Here is a 20,430-nt window from a genome sequence, read left to right on the forward strand (position 1 = left end):
ATGACTTCATCTTTCCTATCAGGATTCCAACGATAACAACCTTGACCCACTAACGAGAGCACTGCCCTCATGACTTCATGGGGTCCCATCTCAGCACCATGCCAATAATCATTACATTCCAACAGGAGATCCAAAAGCAGCATTGCAGCCATAGCAATGGCGAAACGCTGTGTGCCAGTGGGACAGCCAGTATCTCGTGCCTGACTCCCTGAGGAGAAATCCTTCAGTACCACCACTGTCTTGGACTCTGGGGCTTTAGTTTCTAACGAGGCAGAAGCTTTGCCTTCACCATCTCTCTCAAGGATACGGAGTAAATGAAAGAACATTTCCTAGTTGTTGCTCCACAGAGACCCTGGGGATGGCATAGCTGCTATCAGGATACACATATTCTTGTCCCACCGGGGAGGAGGTGCTTCCGTTAATCTCGCTGTCAGCTGACCTCATGTTGAGAGCACATATTCCCACAGGGTTATTTTATCCTGAGCACCAAACCTGTGGCCCAGAGGGAATTTTTGAACAAGGCTTTGCTCTTTACCTTGCCCTGTTTTGAACCCTCAGCTTGAGTGTGTGTCAGTATGCATTCATTATTGGGCAATCGTAGACCGTTACCTGCACGGTACCACCCAAAGGTCAGCCGCTTGGAGGGAGGCCGCGACGACAACCATAGAGAAAAGAGACTGAGCAGGAAACTGGCCAGGTCAATTAAGAGGTGAGCAGCATCGGTGAGGACGGCAAGACTCCCAGCAACGTGTCCACCTGTGAGATGCACAATATCACACAGGGCTGAAGGTCCAGAACGCCATAGAACAAAAGTTATCCAAGTCAAATGAATCCACCCCTTCCTCTCAACTTGAAAAATAACTGAGACCCTAGAAGCAAATAAAACTGAATGTTAAGGGAGCCATTTCTGAGGCTGTGGCAACACGGAGACAGGAATTATGAGGCAAATAGGGACAGCATTTTAACTAGGCTAGGCCGGAAGCCTCGGGAATAAGCCTACAGGTACATTCGGCTGTGGTGGTGTTGGCTAGATTCACGGGGTCTCATAATCCAGGCTGTAGGCTTGAAAGTCTTGCTAGAAAACAGTGTTACATCAGCCCACAGATCTGTTATCTATTTACAATTTTACCATAGTCTGACGGCTTCTGCTGAATTATGCTACCTAACTGCACTGGAGATTCTTGCTAGAAACATCGGGAGAGCAGAGCAGAAAAGGACAAATGGGGGCATGGGGCCGCGGATGCACCAAGTGCAAACATTGTGTCAAAGCATAGGATAGAACCCTGCAGGCGTGTGAGCCCAGCTTGCTTTTCTGGGCATTTGTGACATCCCTGTTTTCTTCCCTCTGTTTCTCCTTTGAAAAGACCTCCAGTCTCCAGAAGAGAAATGAAAGGAAAATTGTGTCCTTTCCTTCCCCAGCAGGGCTTGTTGTCTGAGAGCAATAACCTTTATTACTCTGACCAGCTCTTCCCTGCAAAGAGCTTTGGGTGTGCTGACTGATGAGTCGGTCCTGCAGCTGTTTATTGCCTGGTGTACGAGAAGGCGACAGAGGCTGTCAGTCATCAGACTCACCTTGTCTCGCCTAATGATTAAAAAAAATTACATGGATGGCTCGTAATTGCAATAATCCCCACAGACGGGGGCTCGAGCTGTACTTAATAACTGGTTTGTCAAAGTGTAATGGTCTGAAGCAAAGTAGTCTTCGAGCTTGTTACTGAGCTGTCGGTGCAAAAATCGGAATGATTCATTAGCCAAAAGGCAACATTTTGCTAACAAATCAGCTGTCCTTCCAATTATCCTCTAATGTTCCTCTATCTGCCGTCCTCGGTCGTGATAATAAAGCTGTGTTAATAATGCATTATTTCTTGCCTGGAGAATGACTACATGCAGATAAGCAGCATGCAGCAATTCAGCCATGAATGATGAGGATTCTACTCGCCATGCTGAAATTGCCCACTAAGTCAAAGGAAGAAAGTCTTGGAGGAATTCCTTAGCAGGCTCGGACGGTCAGGAGGCAACAGAGAAGGAAAGGGGTATGTTTTAGAAGGAGCGTGTTCATGTGGAGACCCGAGACCCCCACAATCATTTTCCAGCCATCACAGCCGGCAATAAGAACTATCCAGAAAGCTGTGGGCACTGCTGAATGCTACAGAGCAAACTGTTTGCAAAAGGAAGCATGTGCATTTGTTTCTGAAAGCGTGGGGCATTATTGACCATTAATTCAACTATCCAGCCAGCATTTATTGAGCCCTTGCTGTGCGTGGTAGCTTGGGCAAAGTACACAAAGATAAACAAATTACAATGTTTTTCCTCGGTGTTCTCCTAACACAGCACTGAAGACTTGCTACTGGAATGGAGACAGAGAACCCTGGGTATTCAGGGACTCTTCAAAGAAGTGCTGAGAATTAACCAGAAAATGCTGGGCTTTCGTGAATAAACAGGAACACAGAAAAAGAAGTCAAATAAAGTGCCACTTTTCTGTAAAAATAGGTGGCAGGCACCAGAGGACGATGGGAAATGAGACTGCAATGGAGGACTGGAGACAGCTGGGAAATGAGACCTCAATGATGGAGTAGAGACCATTGAAGAGGGATTCCATGAAAAACCAGGGAAACTGAACATTGGCCTATAGGCTGAGGAAATCTCCTTAGGATTTTCAGGCAAGGCTGAGGCATGTTTCAATTTGGGTTTGAGAGCGATCTTTGGCACCAGTATAGAGGCTGACTTGGAGGGAGAGGAGGCTGGTGGTTGATACACATGGATCTGGAGCCATTGTATGAGGTGACTCAGAAAGACAAATGTCACATGATCTTTCTCATACTCGGATCCTTGCTTTAGTGTGTGTGTGTACACGCGTGCATGTCTGTCTGTCTATAAAAATGGATGTGAATGTGCACAAGCTATGGAACTAGAAAGCAGACCATGAGATGAGTGAAAAAGAGTTATTGAGAAAGGAGAAGAGGGTTAGGGTTAGGGTTAGGGTTAGGGTTAGGGTTAGGGTTAGGGTTAGGGTTAGGGTTAGGGTTAGGGTTAGACAAGACAAGACAAGAAGGCTGAGAGGATGATGTAGAGGTAGAAGGGTCTATGTGGGGAACAGGACCAGGAAGGAGAAGAGGAGACAGAAGAGTCAACGACAGAAATGTTTCAGAATACCAAAATGCAACTTAATACTTTGTATGCTAAGTTTTAAAACCCCACAGCAGTAATCACTGGAGGGAACCATGGCGAATGTGCGAAGCAGAGTGAGTGTTGACAGTTCTATTTCTAGCAAGATAGATGCAGAATGAGCTTAGACCAGGGCAACCGAGGCACAGAGAGAGAGCTCAGCCCTGGAAACAGATCACCTGAGCCCCATGCACGGAAGGCAACAGTAGAACACTAGGCCTGCATCTCCTGGGCACAGAACCCCTCAGATTTAAACAGTTGAAATTCCCATGCATTTTCCATGGAAGAAGAGGTACATGGACAGTGCTGAGAAAATAACGGCTCACCTGGTGATATTAGCTTGTGTGAGGGTTAGAATGAGAACGGCCCTCACAGGTTCATATATTTGACTGTTTGGTCCCCGGCTGGTGGAACTGTGAGGGAAGGATTAGGAGGTGTGGTTTTGTTGGAAGAGGTGTGTCATTGGAGGTGGGCTTTGAGGTTTCAAATGCCTACAGCATTTCCGGTTAGCTCTCTCTACCCTCAAGATATGAACTCTCAATTACTGCTCCAGTGTTACCTGATGCCATACTTTTTTCTATGATGATCATGGATTAGAACACTCTGAAAGTGTCGGCTCCAAGTGAACTCATTCTTCTCCAAATTGCCTTGGCCATGGTGTCCTGTCTAGCTAAAGAAAAGTAGCCAAGACAGCCTTGCATCAATTACTGGGCTGCAGCATTTATGAATTGCTTTTAATTCCTATGCCACCTATCAGATTGGTGGCATTTTATCATACTGTACTGTTTAATTTGATGTGTCAAAACCTCCAGTTATTATTTAGCAAGTTCTTAAACCATAACACCATTTTCATGGCCCTGTTTTATGATTGTCCTAACAGCAGGAACCTCAAGAAATATCTGTGACCTGAATTGGGGTGGCAGGCACAGGAGGAGTTGGATGGAGAAATGGAGGGGCCAGTGAGAGGTAGATTTTGTGCTCATATATAAAGTTCTCTGTAACAATAAGTCTTTATACCAAAGCCTCCCGAGTCCTGCTGCCACGTGGAAGCTTTCCGCCAGCCACCCAAGTTCTGCCTGCCAAGTTAGGGCCCCAAATAACACAGAGAGATTTATATTAGTTTCAAATGCTGCTTGGCCAATGACCAGGATTTCTTATCTGCTAGCTCAGTCTTAATTATCAGCCATAACCATAACCTTTTCTTATGGTGGACACCCTCGGAATGCATCCTGTCTCTCTGGTAGTCACGTGGTGACTTCAGAGCAGAGAGCAGGAGAGGGAGCAAGAGCAAGAAGAGAGTGACTTTCTGTTTGTCCCTGCTTATATATGATTCTGCCTGCTATGTCACTTCCTGCCTGGATATCTTTACTACATTTCCCAGAATCCTCCTTGACTCCTAGTCCCACCTAACTTGCTTCTTCATTGTCCAAGAGTACGTTTTTCAACAACCAATAGGATAAACATACACAGAAGGACATTCCCCATCAGTTCTCTCAAAGGGTAAAGGTTTTAAATCAAGAATATTTGTGACCTGGGTCACTACAGTAACTACAGACTAAGCAAGTAAAAAGCCAATAATCAAACATGTGGGTATCACACGTTACCGCTACGTCTTTCTCTTAGTGAGACAGAAGGTTCGCACTCTCAGACTTGTATCCTCTTCAGCCTGCTGCAGCTCTGCGTCACAGCCAGGCAGTATCATCTCTCCCATATTTATGTAACCCTGAATGTGGTATCTCAGATGTCTCTCCCTGCCTACTATCAATTGCTTCCAGCAATGACACACTTGAGCTTATTTTCCGGAGTTCTCCGTATCTGCATTCCATCTTTCCAAATAGACAGTGTTCACATCTGCAGTATAACCCCCCATTTATTTATAGCCATCCACAAAGAAGAATTCTTACAAGCTGTCAAAAGTAGCCCCCGTTTGACAGCTCCAAAGGCCCAAGAGTGGGCATGTTGTACCTATCTCCTTCACTCCTTAGTTCTTCCACCACTCTGCTGGGAACACTGTGGCAGTGATCTCCCTAAACACAGCCCAACGGCCTGACTCTCTCCTGTTCTAAATACGAGTTACAACGCAAGCTCTACAAAAGGACCTGGTTCCCCAGCTGAGCCCCCATTACCATTCAAGCTGTGTCCTTGACAAAATCTGCTTTAGGAATTCTCTTTCAGGTCTAAGTCATAAAAGCTTAATCTAAATTAGCTTAAACAACAGAAAGATTTTAAGTTATTGGCTCGTATAAATGAAAGGGAATGTGGGCATAATTGAGCAGGCATGTCCTAAGTCTAAGGATCAAAAGATATTACTAAGGCAGATTATTGAAGGCGGATAAGATACAGGCGGGGCTTTCGGAGCTCTGGGACTACCATCATTCCACACTGATATTTCTGCAGCAAGTTTTTATCCAGTCTCTTTATATAAAGACCAGAGACTGTGAGTAGCAGGTCCTCAGGCCAAGAGGACCAGGCTTGCAGTTATGGTGCCTAGTAAATGGAACAAAGAGAAGACTTTTGTATTTAAATAAAAGGACAGAAGCTACCGGGACCCTAAAGCATAAGGATTATTTTGCAGAGAATGAATAATCTCTGAGTCAGAACTCAATATTTCTGTAAGGATGTGTCGAGAGGACAGGTATTAATAATTTACATGGCAGAATGATGGTGGACTATCTGAAAATCCAAAGAAAGAACTGTCTTTTCTTTTGTTCTGGGTATCAGAAACTTCCAAAATATTGATCACCGTTCATTTGGGAGAGCAGAGTGGAGTCGAGCATAGAAGTGATTTCTGAACTAGTCCCTTCCAGCTGCACATGATCTTGTCAGTTTAGCCCCAAGTTCGTCAGCATTTCAAGCAAAACAAATAAGCTAAAGAATTTTAAAGACTGGATGTAGCATGGTAAGAGCCATGTTTGGAACAACCAGCTTGATATTGATACAGCTTAAAACTCGGGCAAGTATCAGTCAGTATCCATTACGTTCCTTTACTGACTAAATCACTTCTGAGAGTAGAGACCTGGCACCGTTGGACACATAGAAATAAGAGGGAAAGGAGGACTGTGTTGATAGCTCCCCACGCCTGCCTCACATGAAACATTTTGAAACAAAATGGCAAATATCAAATAAGGAATAGTAGACATGCAGCTAACAAAATAAAGTTCCAATTGTCACAGTTTCATGCTACACAAGGTGGAAAAGGGAAAGCCCTTCCTGGGAGGTCAGGAGCAAACCAAGGAACTCACCTTAGCCATGCTCCGGAGGCCTTAACCAGAGCAAATCAACAAGACAAAGGAATAGAAAGCGTCCCAATAGGAAAGGAAGGAGTGAAATTTCCTATTTGTAGACTGCGTCATCTATTTAAATAAACATGGATGTGAATGTGTGGGTGTGTGTGTCTGTATGTTATCTGTGTGCACACCTGTGTGCATGTGCATGCATGCATTTTTGTGAGGTGCTGGTGGATTTCAAGAGGATGCTCTAGATTGGAACTGCCTATTGCCTACAGCAAATTACTTTGCAACTCCATCAAACCTTCAATCTCTTTCCTCTAAAGATAGAGCACTTGGTATAGAAATTGTGTGATAATGATTCTCTTCATAAATTTTGACTAAAATGCTGTGTATCAAATCTGTGGTTGTTTTGGATTCAATAGATCTAGGGCTTTACCAGATTTTCAACAACTGTACAAGTCTAAATACAAGAAGAAACACAGCTAGCAGAAACACAGCTTATTCTAGTAGCTAGAAAATACAGTGTACAAAGAATCTAGTTGGAGCCTATTTTCCTTTAGTCTCCTGCTTCTTACTCATTTAGATTTTTCTTTGGGTAATGGAGATGAATAGAAAACCCCTAAGAAATTGGTAACAGTGAGACAGGGAGCAGAGGTAACCAGATTGCAAAGGTAACAGTGTCCTATGTATAGGTACCCTACAGTATTCTTTTACATATTTGGAGGAAAATAAGATAGCACCGTATTTCAAAAACCTTCAAGATGAATAACTCAAATAAAAAGCCATCATATCCCATTGTATGACAAGAATTTTGAAATTTTTCATCAGATGATTGGTTTAGGAGAAGAGAAGAGAAAAAAGTACCTAAGTGGAAATTTTTATATTACCAACAACTGAGAAAAAAATAAAATACATATCAAAAGAGTATATCAAAAGTTCTCTAGAACTATATACCCAGAATGCTCTCTGAAAAGGAAGAGACAATTGCAAGTCATACGGCTTGTTTATTAAAATGAAATTTTTAAAAACTCAGCTTTCCATATGAGCATGCTCAATTGTGACTGAAAAAAAAAGTAGGAAAACACCAAAACACAAACCAACAGCTCAATTTCAATTATTAATACGTATTTATATTTTTCTATTAACTCACATGCCAATCAAATCATAATTAGATTGGGTGAGAACAGAATTAATATTGTGTTTAATTTAAAAAAAAACAGAAATGAATAACCTTTATACATTTCTGCTAAATAGAGAGAAGAAAACAGATACTGTAATATTTAAATCTACAATTAATTAAGTTACTGCCAGAGAACAGGAACTCAACCTAAGAAACACACTTTGGTACTTCTAAAAGGTTAATTCCTGACAAGAATATATTGAATATCCAATGCTGGAAACTTTTTTAGCTGTTTAGAAAGGGGATTTTAGTTCTTGTAGAATGCAAAAGACCTAATTTTACATTGATATAAATGTTGCATACAAAAATTGAACAAAGAAGCATAAAAAAGTATTTATTCTCTCATGGGTGGAGATTACCAAGTTCAAAAAAATGAGCTCAGACTGAACGTTTCATAGTCACCTCTATTTCAGACCTACATTGCCTGTAGAAAATTTAAAGCTTCTCAAGTCAAAACACAAATTAAAAGGCAAGCAATAAACTAAAATCTTAGCTATGTACAATGTAGTCCAGACTTAACATCCCAATATATAAGGAGCTCTCAGATATCAATAAAATAATTTGCAAAGTTCTCAACTAAGAAGACAACAGGGGGAAGAAAGTGAGGCATAGCAGGGGTAGTCACATCCCACTAATAAGTATATGAAATATTCTAATAATGGAAACAACGAATACTAAAGCACTCATATTTACATCAACAGAGATATGTGTACATGGTGTGTGTGTGTGTGTGTGTGTGTGTGTGTGTGTGTGTGTGTGTAGGCCAGAACAAGGTGTTAGACCCTCTACAGCCGTGTTTACAGGTAGTTGTGAGTTGTCCAACATGGGTGCTGGGAACTGAACTCAGGTCCTTTGAAAGAACAGAAGGCACTCTTAACCACTGAGAAATCTCCAGTCCCAACAAAGATAGTTTTAAAGAGCTGGGTGGAAAAATCGTTTTCATGAAGAGCTTCCATACAGATGAATCATTTCAAGTGTCTGGATATATAGGTTTAACAGAATGGTACAAGAAGTAAGAAAATATTCATGTCTTTCAACCAATTGTTTCTATTATTTCCATTTTTAGAATCCATTTCAAGGGATTAACTAGAAGGTAGGCAGAATTTTATTAAGGTTTTCTTCATTGTATAGCCCAGAAATAGGAAGAAATCTCCCCAAGGGTCTGACAACAGAGAAATCCTTATGTGCTTTACGTGGAATGCATTACTTGGACATAAACATATTTTAAATAATATTTGATGGGACTGAGAAGAGCATTCAACATGGTCCCAGTTATGTAAAAGAAAAACCCCCTGAGCTATAATGGAAGACGAACTACAGCAAATACCATGGTGTTATTAGAGGTAATCCTTTGAACGTGACATATTAATAGATTTTATTTTTCTTTAGTTTTCCAACTTGACTGCTCTATGCTTACTGTCATTCAATACACGCCAAAAACATTAACTATTTCTTTTAAAGAACAACTCGGTTGTCCTTCCCAGTATGATACAGGGTTTTGTCCGAGTTTTCCTGGGCAGCACTTACCGACCGCCTCTGCCACCATAAAGATGAAGCATATCGCTGAAGCAGCGCAGAGTCTCCATTTGGCAGGCACCTGCTTGCTCGACCTGTTCTCCGGGGCCTTGAAGCTGCTGTGGCAGTGACGGATGCCTCCTGCCTCTGGCTGCTCTGGCCTGTCTCCCGGACACTGACCTTTATTCAGAGGTTTCTGTCGAAGTTCTCTGTTAAGAATGATTTGGACAGGAGCAAGAAGTGAGCATGGTTGCAAACACACACCTCCCTGGCAGCCCTACTCACTCTCAGTGTGGCTCTTAGGACACTGGCAAACCAGCAACCGAGTTAATATTCAGAGATCTCATTACATTGTCTTCTCAATTTGCTGCCAATCACTACTTTTGTTGAGCTAGGGCACTAGAAGGAAAGAAACAGAAATACTTAATGGCAAGTCTTTCTTAATTGTCCCATTATTAAAAGATTCTGGATATGGACAGAACCCACCACCACCATCGTCAGGGAAGATTGTACGATATAGCAAATATGCATCAGTGGGTCACAGTGCTTGTTCAGTATTGAGGGTCTGTGGGGACCCTCAGACAAATGATCACACCTTACCTCTACAAAATCCCCACTGTTATGATGAAATCTAGATCCTACTTGTGCATCCCAAAATAGTAACTACCACTCCTGCTCCAACACAAAACTTAATTTGGGGATGGTAGATGGAGAAACTATTGATAGAATCAAACTCAACCGCATAGTTTCCTGGCTGCGGTAGGTAAGTTTAAGAGAGGTAATGTGATTTTCTAAGGTCAAATAGGCAGAAACAGATGAGCTAAACCCCATTGTTTAGCTACCATGCCACAGATGAGTTGCCATCCCAATATCAGTGCACCTAATTTGGTGGTGTGGATGACACTGCCCATGGACCTTGAACTAATAGGATTTTTTTAACCCAATAAACTTATTTAAAAACACTAATTAGGTTCTTAAGAACTTTTCATTTCTAGCTCTGAAAGTAAAAAATTTAAGCTTGCTTCTATTTAGGGACTTATTTCATTTGGATTATCACCACCTGGAATTAAAACTCTGATGATTTTGACTTGGCTCATAAGCATTAGGATCTCTCTAATTATTGTCATATTTGAATTTTTCTGAAAAAAATTCATGCATATCATTATAGAAAAGCTAGAGTTACAAAGAGGCACCGAGCAGAGAAAAAGCACTGGTACGCATATCCCCAAAACACAATTATTGATATCGTATAGGTTAGTGTTGCAGCATATAAATACACATTTTTATATATTGAAAGTCAATATTGATTAGAATGTTTTGAGTTGTATGTACAGAAAACATTAATTATATTGAAAAGATAATGCATGAGAATGGTTCTGCTACTGAAAACACCTAGAGGAACCTATTTGGACAGGGCTCCAGAGCTTTTTCTCTCCTTCAGCTATCCTTATGCCCGGACTGAGTTTCCTCCTGGCCTGGAAGGGTTGTCAGAGGGTATCAGGCTATGCTCATTGGTGTTCATGCATAAGTGGAGAAGTTATCTGTCATGGCTTCACTCTGAAGCTCCCCCCCCCCACAATGAGCTCATGTGTAGGGGACACCTTAACCACGCCTCCTGGGGCTGGTTACAGGTGTACCTGGCCACACCCCCTAGGGCGTGGGCAGGATGACGTGAGAGAGGTTTAAGAGTGAGGGGCACACATGTGGAGCCCCTTCTTTTTTCCTGCTTCATGGCCTTGCTCTGCTTACTACGTTTCCTGCCAGCTGGCTAGGTTGCTCTGTAAAGTAAGGCAGCGCCCTAATAAACATACCCTAATCTTTACCTGGCTGCGTATTGGTAACTCATGTGTTTCAACTCTGGGTCTCCAGCCTCTGTAACTGTTTTGGGAGTTTAAAGTATGGGATTTGGCTGCAGAAGTGGGCTCTAGGACCAGCCTATGGGTTGTCTAACTCCTCCTTGATTTTCATCTTTTACTCTCTAATTCCTGGTAAAGCTAAGTTGTGAGAGGCCCAGGTGCATGCTCCCATCACAAGGGAGCTACTCTGCCATGGCATGATAGACTGGAATCTCTCAAAACCATGACCACAAATGTATCTTTCCTCCCTTCAGCTGCTTTTGTTGGGTGTTTGTTACAGAAATGAGAAAACTAATTTAATATTCCCTCTCATAACTGACCCAAGAGTCTGCAGGTAAGCCAATTTCGTCAAGTGAGAACCATCTACTATAACCAGAAGACCTCATTACATTTGGCTGTCTAAACCCAACCATTCTGCCTCCTAGAGCTGAGAATAAAACAAATTCTACACACACACACACACACACACACACACACACACACACACACACACAGCCACAACAACAACTTGGTGCAGTGTGGGCATTGTTTCCATTCTATTGCTTGAAGAACAAAATATTTTCCTTTGGGGTTTTAAAATTTACACAACTTTAACATTTGTGTTTTAAGCATTTTATCAAGAAAGCATGCCTAATCCAAGAGTCATAGGTTTATGCCTGTGTTTTCTTTTGGAAGATTTATAGCTGTATAATTTTAGCACCTACCTTAATGCCTTTGATCCATTTTCATGAAGTTTTTTAGTATGGTGTCAGAAATATAGACAAATTAATTCTCCTGCATGTGACTATTTAGTTGTCCCAATAACACTTATTGAAAAAAACCTTGTTGGAAGACAATTGACCCATCCAATTACTCTGTATGTGTATTTAAACTGGTATCCTATGTTGTGAATTTAACTTCGTATTTACCTTTTTCTGTGTTTTTATTCTCTGGTGGTTTCATACATGCACATAATGAATTTCAGTTATTTTCACCCTGCGTTATCCTCTCTCTCCTGAAGCCCTTCTTCCTTCTCCTCCTTTTGTCTTCTTTGTGTGTGTGTGTGTGTGTGAGTTACCTAGATGAACAGACAAATATTCTCTCCAGTGTAATACCTGCATAACTATTATGGGAATAACCAAGTGTTTTCTGATTGACATTTTTATATGTAAACTATATTATCATTTTCGAAAAGAGTTTTTGTTTGTCCTTTCTAATCTGATATCACTCATTTTGTTTTCTTGCATAAAAGTTGTATCTAGAATACACAGTGCAATGTTGACCTCTCTCATAATGATGACATTCCATTTTGAGCAGTGTCAGGCGATTCTTTTGGGGCTGAGGAGATGGCTTGGGGAGTGAGTGCTTAGGGCTTTTTCAGAAGAACTGGGTTTTAGCTCTGAGCACATACATGAGGGCTCACGACTACCTACCAAGTCAGGCAGCTTACAACCTTATTCTGGACTCTCTAGGCATGTGTGCTCAAGTGTACATGTGTGCATCCGTATGTGTGTGCACACACAAAGGTAAAATAAATCTTTTAGTATGAAATGTCAGGTTATAAATAGGTTTGCTTGTTTCTTCTTTTTTCATTCATTAATTAATTGGTTAATCAATTAATTTGGGGTGTTTTGAGACAGAGTCTCTCTCTCTGTCGCCCTGTATATCTCAGAACTCACTATTTAAGCACATAGAGAGTCACCTCCCTCTGTCTCCCAAGTGCTGGTATTAAAGGCATGCACCCCACCCCCCTGCTGCTTGCTTCTCCTTATACTTCACTGAGTATGGTTCTCCTTCATTCCTTGGGATCATTGGCCACAGGCTCATGAGGGTGGAGGGAGAAGAATCAGAGAACAGAGTTCAGATGGCTGTGGATATGACTTCCGTGAATCAGCTCAACTTTATTCCAGAGTATAGGAAATATATAGGATTGGGAAGCCTGGGCATAAACCCTCATTTTCATTAAGTGGCAGGCTCCTATCATTAAGCCTTTGTGTATGTGGCAGCCAAGTTCTATAGCAAAGGTCGTAGTATATGTCTTAGTTACCATATGTATAGCATGGGGAAAGGCTTCTAACAGGAAACTGTGCCAAGGGTCGCCCTAGAGATAAGTCAGGCATCCAGGCTTAGAGACAGCTTTCAGATAAGGTCAGTCCTTCAGGCCTAGAGACATTCTCCAGATAAGGGCAGGTCGAGAGCAGGAAGTCTTGCTAGGGAGGAAGTCCCACATTTTATCAAGCTTTGGAGAGAGCTGCCAGGCCAGGATACACTGCAACCTTGGATCATCAAGATCTCCCAACAACTAAGTATAAAGGAAGTACAAACTAATATACACCAAATTTGGGGAGCATTGCTTTCTTTAATTTATATTAAATTTGCTCTCTCTTTCTAGTACCACTATTACATATAAATTAGTGAATTTGCCAATGTGCCAGGTTTCTCTAATGCTCTGTTCATTTTCCTTTAACTTTTTCCTTCTTTTCATTATAGTAAATACATGATAATTATTGCTTTATTGTCCAGAACACTGAACTTTTGTTATGTCAGCTCATGTCAATATCAAGGATCTGTTACTAGGTCCTTCCAGGGATGTATTTTTTATTTTACTTATTATGCCTTTCCACCCTAAAAGTTACCTTTTGATGTTATCATTTCTTTCTTTATTAGTATCTACTATTTGTGGATTGCCATCCAGTTTCTCATGAATTCTTTAAACATAATTATATCTGGTTCTTTTGATATATTATAGTAGCTGCTATTAAAATGTTTGAATTTTAAGGCCAACAGTTAAACCCTTTTAAAGGCACTTCCTATTAAAGGATTTTTTTTTTTTTTGCTATTTATACATTTTTTCCCATTTCTTTGTGACTCGTGATTTTGTTGAAAACCAAGATATTTAGAATATGCACTATGTCGATGCTAGATACTGATCCTATGTGGATTTTTTTGTAGGTTTTTCCTTCCTTCTTTCTTTCTTTCTTTCTTTCTTTCTTTCTTTCTTTTTCGAGACAGGGTTTCTCTGTGTAGCTTTGGAGCCTATCCTGGCACTCGCTCTGGAGACCAGGCTGGTCTCGAACTCACAGAGTGCTCTGCCTCCCGAGTGCTGGGATTAAAGGTGTGCGCCACCAACGCCCGGCTCCTTTTTTTATTTATTTATTTGGTGACTTTGCTTATCTAGTTTAGCAACATCCAATTCCTCTAGTTTTCCACGCCTGTGAACCCTGTGTGTTCCTTGAGGAGACCCATCTTTGTACTCGTGTGTCTTTACCCTGCCCCCACCCTCCAGGTATGGTGGTCATTTTAGTTGCCCTTTCTTTGTCCGTCTCTTTCCATGCCCTAACTAGTAAGTATAGTTCTATCTATACCAGCTTCTCACCCAGAGTTTGGGCTCTTCAATTGCCTCCCAATTGCTCTGCCAGTTTCCAAAAATTCTCAAAGATACAAACTATCCCACGATGCAGGTGGTTTAACTAAATTTGGGGCTTGCATTAGTCTGCTTGAACTTCAAGAAACATCACAGCATGGGCAACTTAACGCAACAGAAATTTATCTTCTCGAAGATCTGGGGTTTAGAACTTCCTGGTCAGTTTGCCAGTAAATTTCTGCATCAGACACATTCTTTCTGGCTTAATTATGACTGCCTTCATACATCTGCTCACAGCTTTTCCTCGTTGTACACACAAAGAAGGAGAAAAGGAACTCTGTGGCTTGTCACACGTAACACCTATTCCTGTAACAACATTTAAACTTGGTTACATTCTTAGAGGCCTTCAAGTGTCAACCCGTGAATGTGGGGCATGGGGAATATGAACTTTGAACTCGTCACACACCTCCTGGCAGGGTTACTGTCTGGTGCCAGTCTGTGCTTTGCTTCAGTCCAGAAGTGGTTCATACTTCAGACATCTCTGGCTGGTTTTGCTCGTCTATGGCTCATGAAGCATCAAGCTCTGTCTTCATTTCTCACCAGGAGAAAAAAGAATTCCGTTGTTGTCATCAATGTTTTTCTGCTTGAAAATAGCCAGTCTCGCACTCCTTGCTGAGATACAGCAGGGCTGTGTGCACGTTGATTTCCATTTTCTGCATGTGCCCTTACGACCACTCCACAGATAGGAAAAACAAACTCGCCAGTTAAGTGTTTGTTAGCGCTGGAGAGAAAGTTCAGTCAGTAAAACGACTGCAGGGCAAAGAGCCCGAGTTTGGTCCTCAGAAGCTGTAAAAAAATCAGTTGTGTGGCACGTGCTTGCAATCCCAGGACTGGGTAAGCAGAGACACACGGATCTCTGGGGCTCACTGACCGGCCAGCCTAACCTACGTGTCAAGTGCCAGGCCAGGGGAAATGAGGGATGCCCTCCACATGTGTACAAATCAGCATGCGTACACATGCACACACTCATCAGCACACATATATACATATACATACACACACACTACACACGCACATACATACACATACATACACACATATATACTCATACATACACACACATACACACACACTCATACACACACACACATACAAACATACACACATATATATACACATACATACATACACACACATACACACACACTCACACACACACATACATACACACATATATACTCATACATACCACACACTCACACGCACACACACATACAAACATACACACATATATGTACACATACATACATACACACACACATATATACACATGCATACATACACATGCATACACACATACATACACATACATACACACACATACATACACACATACATACACAAAAAATTATATACATACACATCCACACACTCATCAGCACACATATATACATATACATGCACACACATATACACACATAGATACACAAATATACACATAGATACACACACAACAGCATACACACATACACACACATACATACAAAAAATTACATACATACACACACAAATGCATATATACACATACACACACTCATCAGTATACATGTATACGTATACATACACACAGAGATAAACACATAAATACACATACATCAGCATACACATATATACACATATATACACACATACACACACACATATACACACATCAGCACACATATATACATGCATGCATACACATATACAATACACACATATCAGCACACACATATACACAAACATACATATACATGTATACACACAGACACACACACATATACACACATCAGCACACATATATACATGCATGCATACACATATACAATACACACATATCAGCACACACATATACACAAACATATACATATACATGTATACACACAGACACACACACATATACACACCAGCATACACATATATACACACATATAGACACACATACAGACACACACGTCAGCAAACACAGACACACAAACATACACACATATATATACATGCATACACACACATATACAATACATACACATATATATATGCCCACATATACACACAGACACACACACATACACACACCAGCATACACACATACACACATACACACATACACACAGACACACAGAAACAACATCAGCACACACAGACACACACCTATACACACACCAATACATACACATACACACATCAGCACACACAGACACACACACACACACACACACACACACACACACACACACACACACACTGTTGAAAAGACTTTAGCAGCTCATCTCTGCCATCTATCCCTGTTCTTGCTTCCACTGCCCTTCTTTGTGTTTATTTGGTTTGGTTTGGTTTGGTTTGGTTTGGTTTGGTTTGGTTTGGTTTGGTTTGGTTTGGTTTGGTTTTGAGACAGGGTTTCCCCGTGTAGCCCTGGCTGTCCTGAAACACACTCTGGAGACCAGGCTGGCCCTGAAATCAGAAATTCACCTGCCTCTGCCTCCCAAGTGCTAGGATTAAAGGCTCCACTGCTCTTATAACACGGAACAAAAAGTCCAGAAGAAAGAAAGGGGACACACTAGTGACCGTGGCACTGACAAATGTTCCTTTGCCCTATGGTGGAATATGTATAAAGATGACACCTGGAAATACCTGTCATGATAAAAACCTACGCCTTGAGACTTGCTCTAGCCTGTTGACATGGCAACAGTGATTCTGCTTTGGGCTTGGACTATGTGACAGCCATCCGCGGCCAGTCTTGCACTTTTTCCGTCCTGAACTTCCAGGTCAAGAGTCTCTCAGGCTGATGTAAACAGGGAGAAAAAGAACAAAGACTCGAGCCAAAAGTCAGCCTGAAAACCCCAGGCATGTGAGGAAAGGCGCCTTGGAGCTCCTAGACTAGACACCAGGCGGAAATGGGCTCCTGAGCAAACCACAAGAAAAGTCATGCCTGTGTTTCCTCTCACAGAACTGTGTGCTAGCAGCCACCAACTGTGCCCGTAGCTCGTTGCAAACCAACAAGGTTTCCTTCAAGATTCAGTGTCTCAGCAGCAAATAACAATCTCAATAGGAAGATCATGGCAGGTGAAAGGAAACCCCGGAGAGGGAGAAGAGAAAGACTGTCAAGAGACGAAGCTCAGAAATGAAAGAAAATGCCTGGATATGGGGGTCGGAAGAGGTGGCGAAGGACTAAGAGCTCTGCACGATGCAGATTATCTCTGGAGCAATTAAGTTAGATTTTGAGGCTATATAGAGTGTGGGTGCAGGAGAAGGAGAGACACTAAACTGACCGACTAGGGGCATGGATCTTCTCAATGTTCTTTCAGCCATCTGAGCTTACAAAGGCACACCCTGTTTTTGGCATTCATTTTCTTCAGAGGAAAATGGAGAGATCAGTATCCTAAAAAAACCTGTTTAAGATTTAATCTTTATATGTGAAAAGAAAACACTGAATGATTTCATGGCAATTGGAAGAACTATGCCTTGAAAACCATACCAAGTTCACCCTATGAGGTGAACAAGACCATTGCTATAAACTGTTGGCAATTTGTATTACAGAATTCCATAACTATTTTTGGTTGTGAGCCTAGCCTTTAATGGCTGAGCCATCTCTCCAGCCCATAGGAATTATTGCTATTTCGAAAATGTAGCAGTATTCCTAGTGCTAACAACATGCTGTCCAAGGTTTTTGCCTGACTTCATTTGAGGCTTTGTTTTTAATAATTATAAGATCAATAACTGACCTCAAATTTTCTAAGAAAATAATTCTAAGAAAATGTCCATCCTGTATACTATTCATTTGTAAAGCCAAGTTATAAATACTCTTTAGGGAAAGTCCTCTTTGCAGTTTTAATATATTTGATGGGATCGAACATAACATTGTTTTTAGATGATTAATTTGGTTCTACAAAATAAATGAAAACATTACATATATTATTAATAAGTACATTTTTCTCTTAAAATTGGCTCTACCTGAGTCTATTACAAGTTTTCACTTATCCACTTAACTTCTCATTAGTGTGATCTCCCAAGCTCTCTTCCTTTCATATATCTTTCTTTAGTTTGCAATTATCTCATTATGATCAAAATTCCCCTCACTCTTTGTTGTTGTTGTTGTTGTTGTTGTTGTTGTTGTTGTTGTTGTTGTTGTTGCAGGGCTTGGAATTGAACCCAGGACCTTTTGCTAGACACACACTATTTTTGAGCTACATCCCAATCTCCCATTTCCTGGCTTTCTACATAGATTTCCCTTAAATCAACTGTGATTCTATTTTGTCTTGTTGCGTCCTAATTCTGTCATTTCTGGAGTTATTTGCTTCATCCTCAAACCCTGGTAAACCATAGCTTCTCTTGATGTTTTCTCTTAAAATTCTCATTAAATATCCCCAACATATCCTGTAATCATTCTTCTACACAATTCTTAGTTCCAAATAAACACACATCTAGGACTAGAAATATTTTCTTTTCAATTAGATATACACTACATAAGATAGATGTGTTCAATCAATAATTGTTTAAAATGAAAATCAAAGATGATATTACACATGACACCATCAAAGACATTTAAAAAAACCTGGAACTATGGAAAACATTAAATTCAGCTACATTTGTTACAGGTACATCTACTGACATAAAATAATCCATTCATTAGTTAATCTTGAGATGAATATAGCCCTCGTTTTGAGCCATCATTGAAAAGTATTACTTTTTTTCCTACATATAATTTTGACAGTTTATTCTCTAACTTCAAAGTAGGAAAATTTGAAGAAAGCAACAGTAAACAATGAGATTGTCCTTGCAATATTTCTGTAATTAAAAACCGCAAGAGAAAAATGCCTTAACAGATATTTCTTTTATGAACTTATCATGTTCAAGGAGTCAAACTAGCTATACAGACTACAGTATGTCTCAGGATCTGAATTGCACAAATGAGTCAGCCATTCCTGAGATGCTTCAAAATGATCCCAGTTTGCAAAGCAGAAGTTTTCCATTCTAAAGCAAGAATATATGTTACCTTACTGTGTACTCGAGCCACAGAAAAATGGCAATACAGACATAAGTATCTTATTACCTGTCTAGAGTGAAGGTGTACATCTTGGTGGCTTGGTCATTCACAAGGTAAGTTCTCTCAACAAACTCCATGGCAGCCAGGGCAGGAGTAGTTACTGTTGCTGCTGGAGTTTGACCTGTTGTCCAGTTTTGGAAGAAAAGAAGCACTGGAATTCCTATAATCACACAATTTCCTAAGAATACTTTAAAAAGTGGCTTCCAGTACTGAGTTAACAGGCCTCCTCCATCAATGTTGGTAGTAGGTCTGTGAAAACGAGTCTTCTTGCAAGATCATCTGGTCTCATCCTATCGCCCACAGAAACCGCTGTTCTGGGAGACCAGAAGGTGGAACCATAAGGTAGATGTGTGTGTGTGTGTGTGTGTGTGTGTGTGTGTGTGTACACAGGCACATACTGTGTGATCTCACTGTGCTTTCTAAATGGTGGAGTTGCTCTGGTAATGCTGACATGGGGCAATGACCTTCACAACACACCTGAGTGAGCTGCAAACAACCGCCCTTCTGTCTTTCTCTACAATAACCCCATTCTCTTCTTTTTGTTTGGTTTCTCCCCACAAACATCTCTCCTGGGATTTAGGTCAGACACCACCTCTAAGCAGCTGTCAGGATTGTAACTCTCCTAGGACCATTTTGGGATTTCACTCCTGAAGTGGGGAACAAAGAATATTAGTCACTGAAATCTATGATCTGAGCCGATGCTGGATATGCCCTTGCCCTTGACAAGTCCCCTGCTGGGTAAATAATACCCTTCACAGTAAAATACATCTTCCTTTGCTGGAGCACCCTCAGCTGAGTGTGGAAGACACAGCCCAGGCAGCATCAGGCACATCAGTCACAATTGATCAGGAATGGAGCCTTCTGGTTTGTTCCCAAAAGAACTTCAAGTCACAAAATCCCAATGATTGACCCATTACCAAACTACCTTCCTTTCCATAGAGGAGAAGGAGCAAGAGCCTGGTCAAACAGCAGTCATTTGAATATAGGCCAAAGATCTATGAAGACTTAGTGGAGGAGACTGTGGGGCAGAGTGGAGAAGAAGGAAGAGCTCCAAACCA

At 41.1% G+C, this 20,430-nt stretch overlaps 1 protein-coding gene across 1 annotated transcript in view; it reads right to left on the reverse strand.

The window, feature by feature from the left end:
* Slc30a8 (solute carrier family 30 member 8) overlaps positions 1–19,449 on the reverse strand; it is a 34,100-nt gene extending 14,651 nt beyond the window's left edge. The window contains exons 1-3 of the mRNA XM_027431399.1: positions 19,379–19,449; positions 9,103–9,299; positions 610–756 (exon numbers count right to left, since the gene is read on the reverse strand). Coding sequence (XP_027287200.1) covers positions 610–756; positions 9,103–9,299; positions 19,379–19,449 — 415 coding nt within the window. The remainder of the gene's footprint in view (positions 1–609; positions 757–9,102; positions 9,300–19,378) is intronic.
* Between the last annotated feature and the right edge of the window lie 981 nt (positions 19,450–20,430).

The sequence above is a fragment of the Cricetulus griseus genome, chromosome 10, assembly GCF_003668045.3.
Source record: "Cricetulus griseus strain 17A/GY chromosome 10, alternate assembly CriGri-PICRH-1.0, whole genome shotgun sequence".
In the NCBI taxonomy this organism is placed as follows: Eukaryota; Metazoa; Chordata; class Mammalia; order Rodentia; family Cricetidae; genus Cricetulus; species Cricetulus griseus.